At 42.6% G+C, this 17,681-nt stretch overlaps 1 protein-coding gene across 1 annotated transcript; it reads left to right on the top strand.

Annotated features, from left to right (window-relative positions):
- Window positions 1-481: 481 nt before the first annotated feature.
- On the top strand, window positions 482-16,678 carry SPG21 (SPG21 abhydrolase domain containing, maspardin). The gene is made up of 10 exons (XM_074966559.1): window positions 482-731; window positions 4,528-4,727; window positions 4,830-4,923; window positions 9,786-9,947; window positions 12,222-12,302; window positions 13,099-13,244; window positions 13,878-13,986; window positions 14,907-15,014; window positions 15,672-15,812; window positions 16,183-16,678. Exons 3-10 carry the CDS (start codon window positions 4,861-4,863, stop codon window positions 16,303-16,305), a joined length of 933 nt encoding a protein of 310 aa, XP_074822660.1. The 5' UTR covers window positions 482-731; window positions 4,528-4,727; window positions 4,830-4,860; the 3' UTR covers window positions 16,306-16,678.
- The last annotated feature ends 1,003 nt before the right edge of the window (window positions 16,679-17,681 follow it).

The raw sequence follows: 17,681 nt of genomic DNA, 5'->3' as shown, positions 1-17,681 counted from the left end.
CCACAAGTACTCCTTTTCTTTTTGTTTATTAGGTAAGAATCTCAGCTTTCTTTAAACAAGTGTCTAGCCCTTGTAGACGTAGAGAAAAGCTTTAAAACTCGTCCTAAGCGCACCCTAAACGACTCCAACACCAGAAAGGCAAAGAAAAAAAACACCGGAGTTGTTCTCTTTTTATGAAACCTGGGGATCTTTAAGCCAATCTCATAAGTTGCAGGGAGGTCCTGATTGGTGGTTTTTGAACTCCTGGGGTTGGCAGTACTGGTCCAGAGTCACCATGGAGGACGCTACCCAGTGTCACTGGACTCGGGCCCAGGGGGCCCTTTGGGGTGAGAGAGGCCCACGTGGGAAGCAAGGGAGTCACCACTTCTTTGAGCGTCCGGGTGGGGGCGTGCCCCTCAGCCCGCAGGGTTGCCTGCCAAGGGTCACGTGACCCGCCGAACCAGTCATATGACCCCCTACTTAGTCTAGGTCACGTGAGCCCTGCCCCCGAGGTCGTTGCCGAGGTCACGTGTCGCCACTGTTCCGCCTCGGTAGCGATGGACGCCGTCCGCGAGGAACGCGCACCTGTGTGATGACGTGGTGCGCGTGTACGCTCCCTCCGCCCCCACCGGACGCAGGCCGAGCACCCGGAAGCGGGCTCTTGGTCCGCTCCTCACTGGGAGGAGGCGGGAGCGAGGCTCGGCGACAGACCCCCCCCTCCCCTCCGCTGCAGCGCCGCGCGGGAGGAGCCGGTAAGGAGCGGGGGGTTCGCCCGCGCGGGACCCCCCCCTCACAGAGCCCCCCCCCGTTCTCTTCTGCCACAGCGGGGGGGGGGGCTCTTGGTCCCCGTGCTGGGAGAGGGGAGGGGAGCGGAGCGAATGGGGGGCAGCGTGGGAGGAGGGCTCTGGGGCCCCCCTGTGCTGGGGGGGGGAAGGGGAGTGAATGGGGAGGAGGGCTCTGGGGCCTCCCTGTGCTGGGGGGGGGGGGAAGGGGAGTGAATGGGGAGGAGGGCTCTGGGGCCTCCCTGTGCTGGGGGGGGGGGAAGGGGAGTGAATGGGGAGGAGGGCTCTGGGGCCTCCCTGTGCTGGGGGGGGGGGGGAAGGGGAGTGAATGGGGAGGAGGGCTCTGGGGCCTCCCTGTGCTGGGGGGGGGGGGAAGGGGAGTGAATGGGGAGGAGGGCTCTGGGGCCTCCCTGTGCTGGGGGGGGGGGAAGGGAAGGGGAGTGAATGGGGGGAGGAGGGCTCTGGGGCCCCCCTGTGCTGGGCGGGGGGAAGGGAAGGGGAGTGAATGGGGGGAGGAGGGCTCTGGGGCCCCCCTGTGCTGGGCGGGGGGAAGGGAAGGGGAGTGAATGGGGGGAGGAGGGCTCTGGGGCCCCCCTGTGCTGGGGGGGGGGATGAAGTGAGCTGTAGCTCACGAAAGCTTATGCTCAAATAAATTTGTTAGTCTCTAAGGTGTCACAAGTCCTCCTTTTCTTCATGGGGGAGCAGAGGGGGAAGAGGGCTCTTGGCCCCTGTGCTGCGGGAGGGGAGTGAATGGCGGGCAGGAATGCGGAGAGGGTTGGGGCCTGTAATCTCATATCCCCAAAGGTGCTGTTTTTACTCTCTGCGGTGGCACTTTTAATTTATTTAGTAAGTTAAAGCGCCTGCAGCTGTTGTGACTATGCTGCCTGTACCAATATGAGCAGAGTTTGTTTCAGACACAGATTTACTGATTCAGATTTTGCGTCCATGGGAGCAGGAATAGCATGGCTGATGCAGCAAGAAACGTCAGGAGAGCAAACATTTTGATGGGTGGGCTGAGTAGCGGTTCCTATTGGTCTCTTGCTGGCAGATCAGATGCAGCTTGGGGGAATAGACGTCCAAACAATTAACAGAATATATGCCGCTTTCCCTCTCCTGTGACAGGCTCAAAAGCACTTCAGACGATTAGTGACTGAAAGTTACTAGAGAGGTGGTGTGAATGAGTCTCAAAAAATGTATCGGACACATTTAATCTCTATTCCTGCTTATGGGATGTACATCAACACGCAACATTTTCCTACATGTATTTGTTTAAAAGTATTCATTTTTTAAAAATTCAAATACACTAACTACACTGGCTTGGTCATTAGCTAGTCTGAGAGTTGTTGTTCACTATAGATGAGTTGTACTGGTTCATTGATTTCCCAGCTACCTTTCCTGGCATTGTTTCTGTTTCATGACTTCAAAGAGCGTGCAAGCATTAATGGCACGAATACTTATGGGTGTGAACTTACTATTCTGTTTCTGTGCACACTTGCATATGTTGCTTTGAGTGTTCACCGAAAGCGAATTTCATACCATTGAAATTCATTTGCACAAGCACTCTTGAGAGACAAACACAAGGGGTACAGGCATGGTCAGAGCAAACTTTAAAAACCGAGCAAATTTAAGGGGAAATGTTTTGTGGTGGTGGTTGGCTTTAGTTATCAGTTGATGGACGGCTTGCTTACATGACGTGAGTTTGAGGATCTCAATCCAATTGCTAGTAGATAGCTGTCCACTGCACAAAACGCATTGATTGGGATCTTTATTAGCAGTCTCAGTAGTGATCCCAAGGTTTGAATGGGCATGGAGATTGATATGCTTTATCAGTCCAATGAGGGGGCCTCTTCAGGTCATTGTTGAGGTACATTGACAGGACAGTGAGAATAAGAGGGAAAAGTTTGAACAGATGCTGCCTGTACCTAAGATATGGATTGAGGAACCCTGTGTCCAAAGTTGTAACTGGCACCTATCACCATCACCTAATAATGGTACTAAAACAACAGATAGAAGAAGAGGAACGATGAGAACTGATTATAGCTAGAATTGATTTCTAATCCTTTTGTAGTGAACAAAATTATTCTTTTAGCATGCCATTCCTTTTGACAGACTAAACAAATGCTTCCTGTTTAGCGTTTCCTTACATGTGTTCATACAAGGCCTTGCTCAGTGGGACCCTGATCCTGACTTGGGCTTCTGACTGCTACTATAATGTAAATAATAAATATAGTACAAAAGGATAAAGTTCATTGTACTTTTTTGTTTGTAGTTACTATTTTTGCTGTACTTCATTGCATCATCCCATCCCGTATGTGTTTTATATATGAACAGGGTAAGCCATACTTTTGGCAGGTGCAAATTAGTAGAATGAACTACTCTTCTTTTTCTAATGCACAGCTGCCCTTCCCATTCCAGTAATGTCTGAGCCTGTTGCACTTTGCAGTCTGTTGGGTGGAAGAGGCATTTGGCCTCCGTTATAACTTTTTTGTGCATCCAGAGTAGCACAAGTGGTAAAATATGTGCTGTAAACAGTAATTTAGCCAACATTGAAATGACAGCCAACACAGTTGGATGGGAAAACTCTGAATCTGGAAACATTTGTTGTATAGTGAAAATGACTTTCTACAGTACTAAAAACTGTAGGTAAGAGGTGTGCATTTTTCTTGATGGGTGGGGTGAGGGGAAATATGCCCTTCCTTCAGAGTTTGCATGTCATTAAACAGCAGGAGAATGGGCATCTGAGTTCTGAAGACATGAAAGTGAATTGTAACTAACTCTTTAGTGCAGGTGCAAAATTAATTAGTTTTTAATGGATTTTATACACCGTCTAGACTAGCCCTCAGGGAAACTGACCAGAATCTGTTGCAGAATCAGGAATTGCCTTATTCTACTAAGAAAAATGAACAAGTGGCCATTAATTATAATTGGGTAATGATAATTAATAAAAGGAAACTTATTATGCATTCCTTATCCACTGTATTCTTGTAAGCACATGAAAAGCATCACTGTAGCAGGATTTCCCTTGCAAACTAAAGTTAACAAGCAGTCAGCATACAACTATGAACTTAAAAAATTATCTGGCATCATTTGCTGTACAAATGGAAGTTCTTAATCAACTAGTGCTTAATCAGGCAGTGAAATGTAGGTCCCATGTCAGTCATGTAAGTTTCATTACTACAAATAAGTAGGATCCCATATAGAATATATAATATTCAGAATGTGCAGGTAATCTTATTAAGACTTATCTACATGGGGAAACTGACTGGAATAGCTATTCCAGAATAGTGCCATGTAGATACTTTGTTCTGGAATAAAATCACTTTTATTCCAGAATAATACTCCCATTTTAGAAGTACACTAATTATTCCAGAATAAAGTGATTTTTATTCTGGAATGCTATCTGCACAGGAAGCTATTTTGCAATAGTTATTCTGGTCAATTTCCCTATGTGGACAAGCCCTGAAGTTTTGACTGTTCTTTACAATAGGTATCACATAATCTGAAGAGAGCATTTTAACATGTTTTAAGATGCTTTTAAGTTAATTATACTTAAATGAGAGGTGTTGTCTGAATGCTTGACTAAATGGACTGTAGACCTATGAAACATAATTACTTATACAGTCCATTGTCTGAACTGTGAGCGAAGTACCAACAAATTCAAATAGAGGCTACCTTGGAGCAGTTGATAAACGGGCTTAAAAGGAATTTTAAAATAAACTTACTGTTGAAAAACATCTTAAACCCTGCAATACTGTCTTCCTTTCAGGAGCTGCTACACTGGAATGCTTTGTTATGAAAAGTTCTTATTGCACAAGACACCGTCGATTCCTAGTTAGAGGGTTAGTAATATTCGATGAAGAGACTACATTATCTGACTATCCTTAAGTTGTTATAACTAAAACTAAGGATAAGTAAACACGGCACAAGTTGGAAGACTGACAAGGGAGGACAGTCAACTGCGAAGAGGTAAAAACAAACGTATCCTTTGTATAAACAGTGAGGCTTCTATGCACTGGATTAGTGTAAACCTACATTCTTGATCTGAAACATCACATGTCTGTGTTTCAGGTTTACGCAACCTCAGTTTCATCTAAACATCATGGGAGAGATTAAAGTCTCTCCTGACTATAACTGGTTCAGAAGTACAGTTCCTCTTAAGAAGGTATGTACGGTTTTAGTTGTCTGTTTATGAAGTGGTATCTTACTTCTGAAGGGTCATGGGGTGCAGGGGTGGAAATTGCCTAAGCAATGGGCCTTTGTGGGTAATGAAAAATAGTCACAGGAGGTGGCAGACCTAGGTATCGACATGGCTCCCATCACCATGGTATTTGAGTACTCAGCAAGTACTTTTATATTAATGTAGCTTTCATTGGAGGTGATCTGTTACCTCTAGTGGGATTCATGGTGCCACCTGAGCTTTGGGAGCCTTCTGGAAAGCAGTGCCTGTTGGGGGCCACGAGTGCGCTATTGTGGCCACAAACGTTTGAAGCTGAGATTAGAAAACGGTTGTGGAGCTGAAAGGGTTGCTATGTACAATCATTGCTGGGGCTGCGGCTGGCTTTCCCTCTATGCCCAGCAATTCATATGCTTACACAGCGCTACTGTCTTGACTCATCTAGATTTGTTGCTTGTTTTGGGTTTCAGCTCACCTTCCTAGGGTTGAGCTGCTTTCTCGATTCCCACAAGTAGAAAGATGCCTGGGCTATATTGGAGAGCAAAATCATTATTTGCGATAATTGGGTGGGGGAGGATTTGAGAGCTTCTGCATGTTCTCGCTATCCAGCCATCTTCCCAGCTTGCCCAGAGCAAGTGTTTGGGATGTGCAGACCTCTTATTACCCCTGCTCTGGACATTAAGTGCTGCAAAAGGGTGTTTATGTGATTCCCAAAGAGCACTGCTTTGCAGCGAGTCTTGCAGCCCAGTATGCTAGGAGCTGCATTTCACCCAGGTCACTATGTAGAGACAACATATTTGAACCACAGTTACTGTGGGTATCTTTGTTCTTAAATACAGCTTATGCTTGGTCCCAAATCTTCATGTGCAGTTCTCCCCAAGAAGTGACTTTTTTTTTAAATAAAAGGCATGTGGGATTCTCTGCTCATTGTATCTCACTGATTTCCGTGTCAAATTCATTCCGTTTGCAATTAGTAAAATACTTTTGCTGTCAGCTTCACAAATTCATCCTGGGTTCTGACAGTCAAGCTATGGATTCTTTCCATCTCACACATTATTATGAGTAATAATGGTGCTGCAGGCCAAATTACCTCTTTGTAGTCCCATTGCCTCCAGGGTATGCCCAAAATGGGTATGCACAGATGTAATTGCACTTAACCTGTAGGCCGAGAGAGAGCATAGGTGTACTGAGGTCATAATTTAGCCTGCATATCATCATACTGGGGATTTAATGAGATGGAAATAACACCCATAAGATTCAGTGAGTATGGAATACTGTGCCACTTTCTACAGGAACTGCATTGCATGTAAACTCTTGAGCAAGTATAACTCTCCACTTGCTGCTGATTGATTTTATTAAATAAAAATATGTATAAATTGCAGGGTAATCAGTGAGGAGAGTTTTATCTGAGCCTCAAAGTATGCGCATAACTTTCTTTACTGATTGTCGCTTTTTATTTTGAAGTAGGCAGAGTCAAAGATACCACCATGATGAATACGGGTAGTGGGTGAGACCTAAACAAGCCAGTCTTGGTCTCTGACGGGGAAAAGCTCAATTTTAATTATACTTCATTGTGGGGGTTGTTTCTAGGAATAAGACCTTTCCCTCTTTGGCTGTGGTTGTTAGCAATATGGTCAGCAAGGAGGAGGAGGCAAGGCTCTCTGACGCAGAGAGAGGGTAAACAGGGCTGGCAAGAAAACAGCATAGTTAGTTCTTCCCTCCAGTCCTAGCTGCTGTTTTGTGCTGCCACCAGATCAACGTAGTGAGCTCCCACAGTTTGTTCTTTGTGGAGTAGTGGGGATGAGAGGCTTGGAGATATTAGGCTATTTCTCATCGCTTTTCCTGCACCCGCCACGTGTTGTCACTGCTACTTCTCCCCCTTCCTGCTGAGATCATAAATACATGGAAGCCAGTTCCTTCTAGAAAGAGGCTTAGCGGGATGCTGAAAATTAAATCAGTTTTTAAAGACTGTCTTTCACTCTGCCTCTGATCCTAGTTTGAGTGATGCTATCTGTTTATAGCCGTACTCCTTACTACCTGTGATCAGTAACGACCAAAGAGTGCAAGGGGATCAGGGCTGAGTACTTACTGTGGCGTACTGGCTAAAGTCCACTGCAGATAACTGTGCTGCTTACATAAAATTCACCCTGCAGTTCCAACTGGAGAAATGGCTCTTCACTTCCTCTCCTTTAAGCTACTAGTACTTCTGGTGCAGAATGGCTTCTGCCTTCCACCCCACTGGCGATTGCATTTCCGAAATGTGAGAAGTCATTCCCATAGTTAGGCTGCAGTGTTATAAAGAAAAGTGCTTTATAGGTACAAGTTGTGACTTGCAGATGTGTGTGGTGGGGAAGAAAGTTGGTTTTGTGGGTAGAGGACAGGGCTTGGAGGCAGGAGCCCTTGTGCTGTTTCTGTCATTCAGGAAGCCCTTGCAAAACTTTGAGCAAGTCATTTAAACTGCATATAGCACAGTTTCCTGAGTGTAAAATGGGGCTGGGGGTGGGGAGAACGCAGAGGATAAATGAACTCAACTTCATAAAGTGCTTTGAGAGCCTCAGGTAGGAGGTGCTGTACGAGTGGAGTGTTCCGTCTCTTTAAAATGTCACACCGGCTATCTGTAAAACAGTATGTCTTACTATCTACAATATTATCCTGCTCTGAGACAGTCATAGGGTGAAATTCTGGCTCTGATGTCAGTGGGAGTTTTGCCATTTATTTCACTGGAGCTAGATTTCACCCAAAATGTAAATTCATTGATCAATCAAGTGTGGTATAACAGAACAGAAGAAGGTCAGTAACCTGTCTGAATCAGCTGTTAATCAGTGTGACTCAACTGTGCAACATTTATTGCAGATGCAAACACATCACAGTAAATCTACATATTATGTGACTGTCTCAAATGGAACAAGTGCTTGCCACACTCTGGGTGCCGCTAATTGTCTGGCTTTGGGGAAAGTAATTTAATCTCTGTGGACCTCAGTTCCCCATCACATGTATTGAGTCTTAATCATTTCTTTAACACTTGTTAATATCCTCAAGTGAAGTACTCAGTCTAAGGTATGTTTCATTTTAAAATCATGAAGATATGCTCTTGTTACACAAACACAAAGGGCCATGATGAGCAGATTCAATTAATAATCTTACGTAGCAGAGGAGAACTTTCTTTTGCTTAATGTAAAAGTAGAAATGTGAGTTCCTTAGCAGTTCCAGGGCTCTGAGAAGTCCTGGCACTAAGTCCTTTCTAAATTGCTTGGAAACTTTACAAAAACTACTGATGTGATAATCACATGCTCCCTGAACCTCAAGTACAGACTTCCTTGTAAACCACAGATTTGTCGTCAGCCTAGCAGATTTTAGGATTTGTGATCTGGCATTCCTGGCGTATCAAGAGAGGGGTTGTACTGCTATGACAATGAGAAAAAGCTTTTGGTGCTACCAGTTGAATAAGTTGTAAATTTAAAATGGATCACAGCTACATAAACAGAGAGGTCATGCATCTGTTGTACTGCATAGGCTTTATCTGGGGGTTTTATGGTCACCGAGTTTATTTGGCCTATAGGCCTGTACTACTGGTGAGTTTTGTACCCTTAAAAAAACATTTTAAATATACACAGCAATATGTCTGAAAAACAAACCCTGAAAATGGGAGATTGAGACTTCTCAATCTTATTCTTTTAAAGATGGCATTTGTGCAGGATTTTCATTCTTGGGTCTTGAAGTCCTAGCATAAGACAGGCAGAACACAAGGGTCTGAAGGTTTTTGGCCTGTAAGGGCAGCAGTAGTGGCCGGGGTCTAAGCTAGCCACTGCTTCAGTTGGTCTTGTGCTGCTCTGCCTCTCCAACTTCTCTCCCTTGAACATTCTAGTGAATTCCTCCTTGACAGTAAATCAGCTCCTTCTGTCCCATTCCAGCTTGTACTACTTTGGGTATCCTCTGTACAGTGTCCCTGTTTTACAATCAGACCTCCATTGTTTCAAATTAGTGATCACAATTTTCTGGGTCTATTTAAGATAGTAGTGTTGAATAGTCACCAGAGCTGCAAGTTATTGGCCCACCCCCATCTACCTCCATATATCAGGGCCTAGAAAAAATGAGTCGGTTGCAGGGTGCTGTCCTTCCAACCCAGAACTTTGATGTTGTTTCACAGTCGGAGGATGTTCTTGGTGGTATAGATGATCAGGCCTTTAGCAGGCAGGGGGCTAGTCACACCACAGAAGGAGTTTTCTTCCTGGCCAAGCCTGTGCTGCTACTTATGGTATACTATCTTCTGAGAGTCTGTCCTGTTTGTAAACAGACTATTGGGATGTTCCCATGATTTATTCCTATACAGTAATTTTAGGTATGAAAATTGGTATCTGATACAGGGGACCAGAGTGCCTGATTCAGGAAGTTGGTAAACTCAAACCAAACGTTAGCTCAGCTGGGGTTATGTAACTTGTATATTGGTAAGGAAAAGATTCCTACCTAAAACAATTTCTGCAACCTGACAATTTACTTCTGGCACTTGCACTGGACTTCAGTTGTTCAGAACATCACAAACTTCGATAAGACAGTGACTGTTCTATTAACTAAAACCATACTGTTCAGAGATAAAGTAATTTAGCTTGTATCAGATAGTCTGACCAGCTTCTTTTCTGTTTCACAACCAGATGTGTGTATGCGGACAGTGTAAACATCACATTTATTAAACAGGCAAGGGGTGAAAAGTTTTATTCTGAAGGGGAGCAAAGGGTGAACTTGTTTGAAAGAAAAATCTTGTAGCACAGGTTTGTGAAAAACGTTACTAGAAACTGAAAGGGAGATACCTGGTATCAAGCTTATACAAATTTCACTAAATTCTCTTCTTCCAGATCATAGTAGATGATGATGACAGTAAAGTGTGGTCACTATATGATGCAGGACCTAAGATCATCAGGTGCCCACTCATATTTCTTCCACCTGTAAGTGGAACTGCAGATGTGTTTTTCCAGCAGATTTTGGCACTGACCGGATGGGGTTACAGAGTTATTGCTGTGAGTATTCTCAATGCTACATCAAAATTCAGTGTTTGTTTGCTCTTATGTTACAGTAAATAAAACCAAAGTTTTAGATGCATCTGGGAAAGGTCAGCTTCTAAGTCCATTTAGCTCATAATTTTTGGAGGAATCAAAGCAGAGAACTCCAGGGAAGGCTATACTAATGTATATTCTGGGGTAGCAAAACTAGGCCTAAACCAAACCTGTGTTCACAAAAGTGAGTAGGTGAAACATACAAAAATGTATATTAGATTTATACCTAGTGAATTAGTTCTGTGATCTGTTTTTTTTTCTTTACTCCATGAACATCAGGAGTTGGTGTTTGCTGATGTCTCATTCATAGGGTCTTACCAAATTCACAGTTCATTTTGGTCAACTTCATCGTGATGGGATTTTTATAATCCTAAATTTCATGATTTCAGCTATTTAAATCTGAAATTTCAAGATGTTGTTGTAATTGTAGGGGCCCTGAGCCAAAAAGGAGTCCGGGGGGGAGGGGGGGGTGCGGGGAAGGGTTGCAAGGTTGGGGTGTGTGTGTGTGGGGGGGGGGGGGGTTGCGGTACAGCTACCCTTACTTTTGTGCTGCTGCTGACAGCAGTGCTGCCTTCAGAGTTGGGCAGCTGGAGAGTGGCGGCTGCTGACCGGGAGCCCAGTTCTGAAGGCAGAGCCGCCGGCAGCAGCAGCGCAGAAGTAAGGATGTCCTGACATGGTATTGCCACCCTTACTTCTGTGCTTCTGCTGGCAGGGCGCTGCCTTCAGAGCTGGGCGCCCAGCCAACAGCCACTGCTCTCCAGCCACCCAGCTCTGAAGGCAGCGCCCTGCCAGCAGAAGCACAGAAGTAAGGGTGGCAATACTGCAATCCACCTAAAATAACCTTACAACCCCCCCATGATCCCCTTTTGGGTCAGGACGCTGGTCTCCCCTGTGAAATCTGTATAGTATAGGGTAGAAGCGCACACAAAAGACCAGATTTCATGAGGGGAGACCAGATTTCACAGTCTGTGATGGGTTTTCATGGCCGTGAGTTTGGTAGAACCCTACTCATTGCTTTCTCTTGGAGTTTTGTACAAGAGGAATTCTAAGTTTGCAGGTGACAGTCTTTCCAGTGCAACCATTTCCCACTGCCTTGCTTTGTCTCCAGTTGGACCTCTGTTAGCTCCTCTCTGATTCAGCTTGATATTGGTCAGGAAAATAACCATGGTAGTTGGCTTCTCTGAAAGGCCAACATATAACGTGATGTAACTTTGGTCAAAATACAGCCAGACTACACCGCTTATCTATATCATTTTAAGAAGTGTTACCTGGTATTTAAAAATTTAACTGAGTGGGAAATTTCAGTCATACTGGAGCCTTTAGGTTAACTGTCCTCATGTAGTTATGGGTCTCTGCCCCTCAGGCCTTTACTGCCTTTGGTTTTTCCTTGACCGCTTCTGGTCCTGTTCCCCTTTCTATGTCTGCTTCCATCATAGTTTGCACCTTTCACCTTCCATCTTTCAAAATGGAGCAAAGCTGATGGTTTTTTTTTAATATGGGTAGAATTTATAAGTCTTTCTACTGGATCAGACATTGGTCAATCTGGTTTTCCTCCAGCAGTGACCAGTGTCTGTTGTTTCAGAAGGAAACCTTTCAGCTCTGCCTCCTGTTCACAAGTCAGTTGTACAGTAGATGAGGGGTTGCCGTCCTTTATCTTAAGAGGATGAGTTTACTGAAAAGGCATACAACTTGATTACTCACTGGCCTAGCTAGCATGTCTGAAAATATGAAGTCACAAGATTTTTTTAGAAGGACTTAGTTGTAGTAAGAAGAAAAGGAGGACTTGTGGCACCTTAGAGACTAACCAATTTATTTGAGCATAAGCTTTCGTGAGCTACAGCTCACTTTATCTTGATGCCTCTCTGCTGCTGTGAATTCCACAGGGAGGATCTGAATTTTTTAGTAGAAGCCTTATTTATGCAAACAGTAGTGTAGCTTTAAGTGACTCTCTACATCTTTACTAGCTAATGATTTTAGTTCTGCTGATTTTGTATGGTATGGAAACCCCAGAAACAACATCAGTCTAGTATGCAAGATTCTCATTCTGTTGTACATCATCCAGTAATCATGTTGAACATCTTATCTACATCTATATGGCCAGGCTTTAATATGCAGGGCTTTAAATATTTTTTTAAGCAGAAAGCCGAAAGGTGCTTCTGGAGATATGAAAGAGCAGCTGCTCAAAGAACAGCTTCATTTGATTACTGACTATAGTTTAATTTTACTTTATTACTCTAGTTGCAGTATCCAGTGTATTGGGACCACCTTGAGTTCTGCGACGGATTCAGGAAACTACTAGACCACCTACAACTGGATAAAGTTAGTGCCCTGAGATTGGCAAATAACGTGGGGTTGCTATAAAAATGTTAGGTAAAAAAGCCTAGAGTTTATTAAGAACTAACATGCAGAAAACGTCTATGCTATGATGCAAGCTAATTAAAAACCAGAAATTCAAAATCGAAGCAAACACGATCCAAAAGTTGTCCTGCTTTGATTCATTAGTCACTACTGTCAGGACTTGTTTTTTTTTTTTTTTTTTTTTTTTTTAAATTGCATGTGGCTTTTTATTAATTTCCGTTTTTTAGTTAAAACCTCAAAGTTAATCCTATTAATTAATGACATAAGTCTTCAGGGCAGAGACAGTCTTTTTATTCTGTTTGGACAGTCCATGGCACAATGGGTGCTACAATAATACAGATAAACAATGCCCGTAGTAAGTAATGGTATTAAATGACCTATCACAGCATCGTCAATCTGGAATAGCTATTGAAGAGTGGTTAAAATAAGTGTTCATACCATATTGATTTTGGCATGATAAATATACTAACGTCCTGATTTGAATTTTTGAGACAAATATGTTGCCTGTGCCTTTATTTTCAGTCTTTAAAGTATCTTTTTTTTAAAATTACAATATCTGAGAGGAATTTTAGGTTTTTGGGGTTGAAAATAAAATTGTGAACTTCAGTTATTTCTAATAAGCTTTCAGTTTATGTCAGGATACAAGGAAAGGAATAGCATTGTAATGTTATTTATTATGCTTTTTGTAATATGTTATACATGGATATTCAGGATTGATTTGTTACACGACATGTACTTATGTTTGGATTTAAATTAGGTTCACCTTTTCGGAGCTTCTTTGGGAGGCTTTTTGGCTCAAAAATTTGCTGAGTACACACACAAATCCCCCAGAGTTCAGTCTCTGATCCTGTGTAATTCTTTCAGTGACACTTCCATCTTTAACCAGACATGGACTGCAAACAGGTGAGAAATATTGATAAGTCAAAGACTGACAATGACATTTAATAGTAAAATGTCAGAGTTTTAGACAAATGCAGTTTCAAAAACCGATTACTTGCTGGTAATCTGAGCAAGCAATGGAAAAACAGGTGGCAAAATACTTTAAAAAGCCATGTTACAAGGAAGGTGCACACTTTCACAATCAGGATTTTGAAACCTGGAATTTTAACATTGGAGAGAAGTTTCTTTTGTTTTTTGTCTCAAACTTTGATGACTGATACAATCGGACATGGGAAAGACTGGGTCAAGAGTAGATCTTTGTTTTGCTTACCTGGGTATATTAAACTCTACATACAGAGAAGCTCGAATGAAACCACTGTGGCAAAGAATACATTTAAAATACACTCTCGCAGGATAAAGTCAATAACTTTCAGTGTATTATATTCCTATACACGCAGTGCTCCATCTGTTATCTTAAAAGCTTACGTAATGATTGCCCTAGTGAAGCCCTGCACAAACCACTTGATTTGAAATGAAACAAGTGTTTTTGCAGAGCAGGGAGGGGGCAGAGGAGAGATGCATACCAGAAAATACAATTTTATTATTTTTGGAGGTCTTTAAACTTGAGTTTCGTGTGATCTCTTGTTTATATTTCAGCTTTTGGCTAATGCCTGCATTTATGCTGAAGAAAATTGTTCTTGGAAACTTTGCTTCTGGTCCTGTAGATCCTGTAATGGCAGATGGAATTGATTTCATGGTTGATAGGGTGAGTCCTAGATGTCTAATTCTGGTAATGTTGGGCATGTTTAACCTTGCTTCTAGAGATAGCATAACATATATGCCATAGGTACACTGCTGCCATCTTTACTTATCTAATATAAAGGATAAACAATAAGTGGCAGACCCTGAGCTGGTGTTACTTTGCATAGCTCTATTGACTTCAATGGAGCTATGACCGTTTACACCAGCTAAGGATCTGCCTCTTGTTTGTCTCCATTCCTTAAGGGACACTTGATATTTTCAAGATGCCGTGCAAACAGTGTTACTTGCCTAGCTAGCTGTGGTTAAGTTCAAGCTCCATTCAAGAGAAAAAGGCTAATGTACGTGGAAGTGTATTGACTCCCTAGCATCCTCTAGAGAAGCAGCACCTGGGACACTGGAGACCCTACAGGATGCCTCTGTCATTATGTAGTTGAGGATGCTTTGAAGTCTGCCTCTCATGCCTGGAAGGGGATACTGTAGGGATGTAAAACTGTAATTTAAGCTCTTCTTAAGGAAGTAGTGGTCAGGGCTCTTTTTAAAAATGACCAGTAGCCACCATATTTCTTTGCAGGCGTGCAATGATTGGGTGGGGGGAGGTGGCCCCCCCAGACCAGATGATGGAGGGGCGGCCAGAACAATTGAGTGGCATTGTGACCCCATGCACCAGGGTGCAAAGTCATTCGTTTGTATTTGGCCTGGTCACCCTCCTCCTTGCCCCCCCATCACGATGGACCAAATCTGAGGGAGTGTTGTGGCGACCTTGTGCCTGGGGTTGCAGTGCCACTCAAATTTGGGGCAACTGGACACCTAACCTAGCTCCCGCTCCTTAGCAAAATTTGGGTTCTGCCCATTTCTTCTGCTATGTTACCATAAACCTCCCCAAGTGAAACTGAATTCATAGTCTTTATTTCCATTTATTGAAAGCTGGAAAGCCTGAGCCAGAGTGAGTTAGCTTCGAGACTTACCCTCAACTGCCAGAACTCCTATGTGGAACCTCATAAAATTCGAGACATTCCTGTAACTATTATGGACGTAAGTTTTTTTTGTTTTCTTCTTTATTTTAGCCTGTTGCTTCACCTGGCTGGTTGGGTAGGATTTAGCTATTCCATGAGCAACTTTCATACTTCATCACCTATGTATAACAAAACAGGGAAGATCTAATTTCATGTTAGATGTTACTTTCTACTCATTATGCAACCCTATGAATTAAATGTAAAATGTCATTGGGGTATCATGCACAGTACCACCTGAGCTCAGGGTGCTATAAACTAGGGCAGCATGACTTCAGTTTTCTGGATTATGACATGCCTATAAAATTTTAGTTGCTCTTAAAGATACAACTGTTCTCCATCCCTATCAATTTCAGTGTCATGTTGAGGTCAAACTGTAATAACTGAGGCAGATGTGAACAATATAGGAAATCACTCCTAGGTTTATTACTGGAGGGCAAAGCCTCACACATGTCAAATAAGCATCAGAGGATATGTGTAATTTATTTTATACAGTAAGACGGGGGGCTTTATTCTTGGAGATGGATTTCACTGTCAGGCAAATATCACACCACAAAGAAGCTAGAAAGCAGTGAGGTGATTGTTAGAATTATTCTAAGGGCAGCACGCTTCTAGTATGCTATGGTAAGTAGCTACAAAAAACTTGATTGGCTTCAGAATTACTCTGATTGTTTTCAAGGTGTTTGATCAGAGTGCACTTTCAACTGAAGCAAAAGAAGAAATGTACAAACTGTACCCCAGTGCCAGAAGAGCTCACCTTAAAACAGGAGGCAATTTCCCTTATCTCTGCAGAAGTGCTGAAGTCAACGTCTACATCCAAGTAAGCCTCTGAAATTCAAACCTTTCCTAGCAGAGTCCCATCTTTCTCATACCCTCATCTGCTGCTGTTCCCTAACCTTTGGGAGCTGCAGGCACTGAACCCAACTGGTGAGCAGGGGTTGGGGCTACACAGCAGCCACACTGATTGGTCCTGGGTTTGAGGTTGGTCTCTGCAGTCCACCTGCGCTCTTGTGTTCCGTGTAGGTGGAGCAAATTTTGGTGTACGAACGAATGCTGTGCTTTGACTGAACTATAATGGGGACCGGTTCCTGGATTTCGCTGGCTGGGGAGGCAGTGCTGCTTTCCTTTTACCTTGTACCTTACCCATAACTCTGTATGACTGCTTCAGAGTGCCTTTTCCTGTCCAACAGATACACTTACTGCAGTTCCACGGTACGCGATATGCAGCCATTGATCCTTCTATGATTAGTGCAGAAGAACTGGAAGTCCAGAAAATCAAGCTTCAGAGCAGCAGTGAACAAGAGCAGCAGTAGCTTTCTCACGATCAGTTAAAGAAGTGAACCAATCTGGTTGTCTTCCTGTATATAATCTGCTGTTTCCAATCTGCCTTTCTTATGGTAGCCGGTTATCACTGTGTAACTCCAATAGGGTTGATATTATTCAGTGTAATGCAACCGAGAACAGTAATCTACAGCAGTGTAACAGGATACTTTGGTTTAAGCTTGTCTTTGAATATAAGGAAGCACCTTTGAGAAGACTCCAGTTTTAAAGAATTGAGATACATTTTGCAACCAAAGTCTTCACCACCACATTCTTAAAACGGAAGCCCATTTCTTTTTTATATTTTTATTTAGCTGTATATATTGCACATGCAGGTTGTGTACTTAAAAGCGCATTTATAATTTTGTTGAATATTTGGATTAAAAAAATGCTGAAGTGCCAATGTTGCCATCACTTATTTGCTTCATAAGTTGTGTTGCAAGTTAGTTACTTTATTTCTACCTGAAATATAAAGCATTACCATTTTTTAACTTTCTTGCTAGCTGTAACAATGGTTTTCAATAAAACTTCAATTTCAACAAGTGGCTTTTTTCTAATTGACTAAATAGAATTACTGTAGCTTAACATGATCTTTCAGAGCTGCATGTGGATGTAAATAGCATCAAAGTGTAGAGCTACCATCAGAAAAGGTCTGTTGAAGGATGTTAAATTCTGCTTAGATTTTCTTTAAGGGTGTTTCTTGAATAGTAAAACCGCTTGAATCATAGTGAATTCCGATTTACTTGTGTTGGATAAGAGTGTTTTCAGCATGTGGATGTGAATTTTAAAAAGTATTTTATAAAACACAGATTGAACTGAGAAAGAAATCACCCATCACCTTACAGGAAAAATATTCTCGTTTATTGGAGAACAGATTTTATTTCCCCCTTAAACACTGTAAAAAATACAAAACTTCACATGAGAAATTGCTGAGTGTTTCTTAAGAAAAGTGTGCTCTTTGTGAGGGTTGGTATAAATAACAGGTGACTCTCTTCTGTACCGAAATCGAGTAAACCATGTACTGGCACTCAAGGCAAGGCTACCTGTGTGGCGATAACATGTTAGCATATATGCTGACATTTTTCCCTTTAGGGAATATGCAGATGTTTATGTGCCAGGGAGGGGAACTGAATCTTCAAATCCCCCTCGCTTTTGAGTTGTGCACTTTTAGAGCGCAAAAAGTAAGTGGTTCATCTATATAAGGTAAAATGAATTGGAAAAGTATTGACTCTCTAACAAAACTGTATTTTGGTTTCCCTAAATTGTGTATTTGTGTGAAGATGGCTCAAATCTATAGTATGACTTTAACCTTGGAAAGGGCAGATTCTAAATAACAAACATTCAATTGCACAGCACTATGGAATTTGTA

This window comes from Natator depressus, chromosome 10 (genome assembly GCF_965152275.1).
Source record: "Natator depressus isolate rNatDep1 chromosome 10, rNatDep2.hap1, whole genome shotgun sequence".
NCBI classification, from domain to species: Eukaryota; Metazoa; Chordata; order Testudines; family Cheloniidae; genus Natator; species Natator depressus.
The sequence above is the reverse complement of the archived record's forward strand: the minus strand, read 5'-3'. Positions and strand labels throughout refer to the sequence as shown.

Coding starts and splice junctions, on each gene's coding strand:
- SPG21 (XM_074966559.1), top strand. CDS start 4,861: ATGGGAGAGATTAAAGTCTCTCCTGACTATAACTGGTTCAGAAGTACA. Junction 9,948..12,221: donor GGGGTTACAGAGTTATTGCT/GTGAGTATTCTC, acceptor TTATTACTCTAG/TTGCAGTATCCAGTGTATTG. Junction 13,987..14,906: donor TTGATTTCATGGTTGATAGG/GTGAGTCCTAGA, acceptor ATTTATTGAAAG/CTGGAAAGCCTGAGCCAGAG.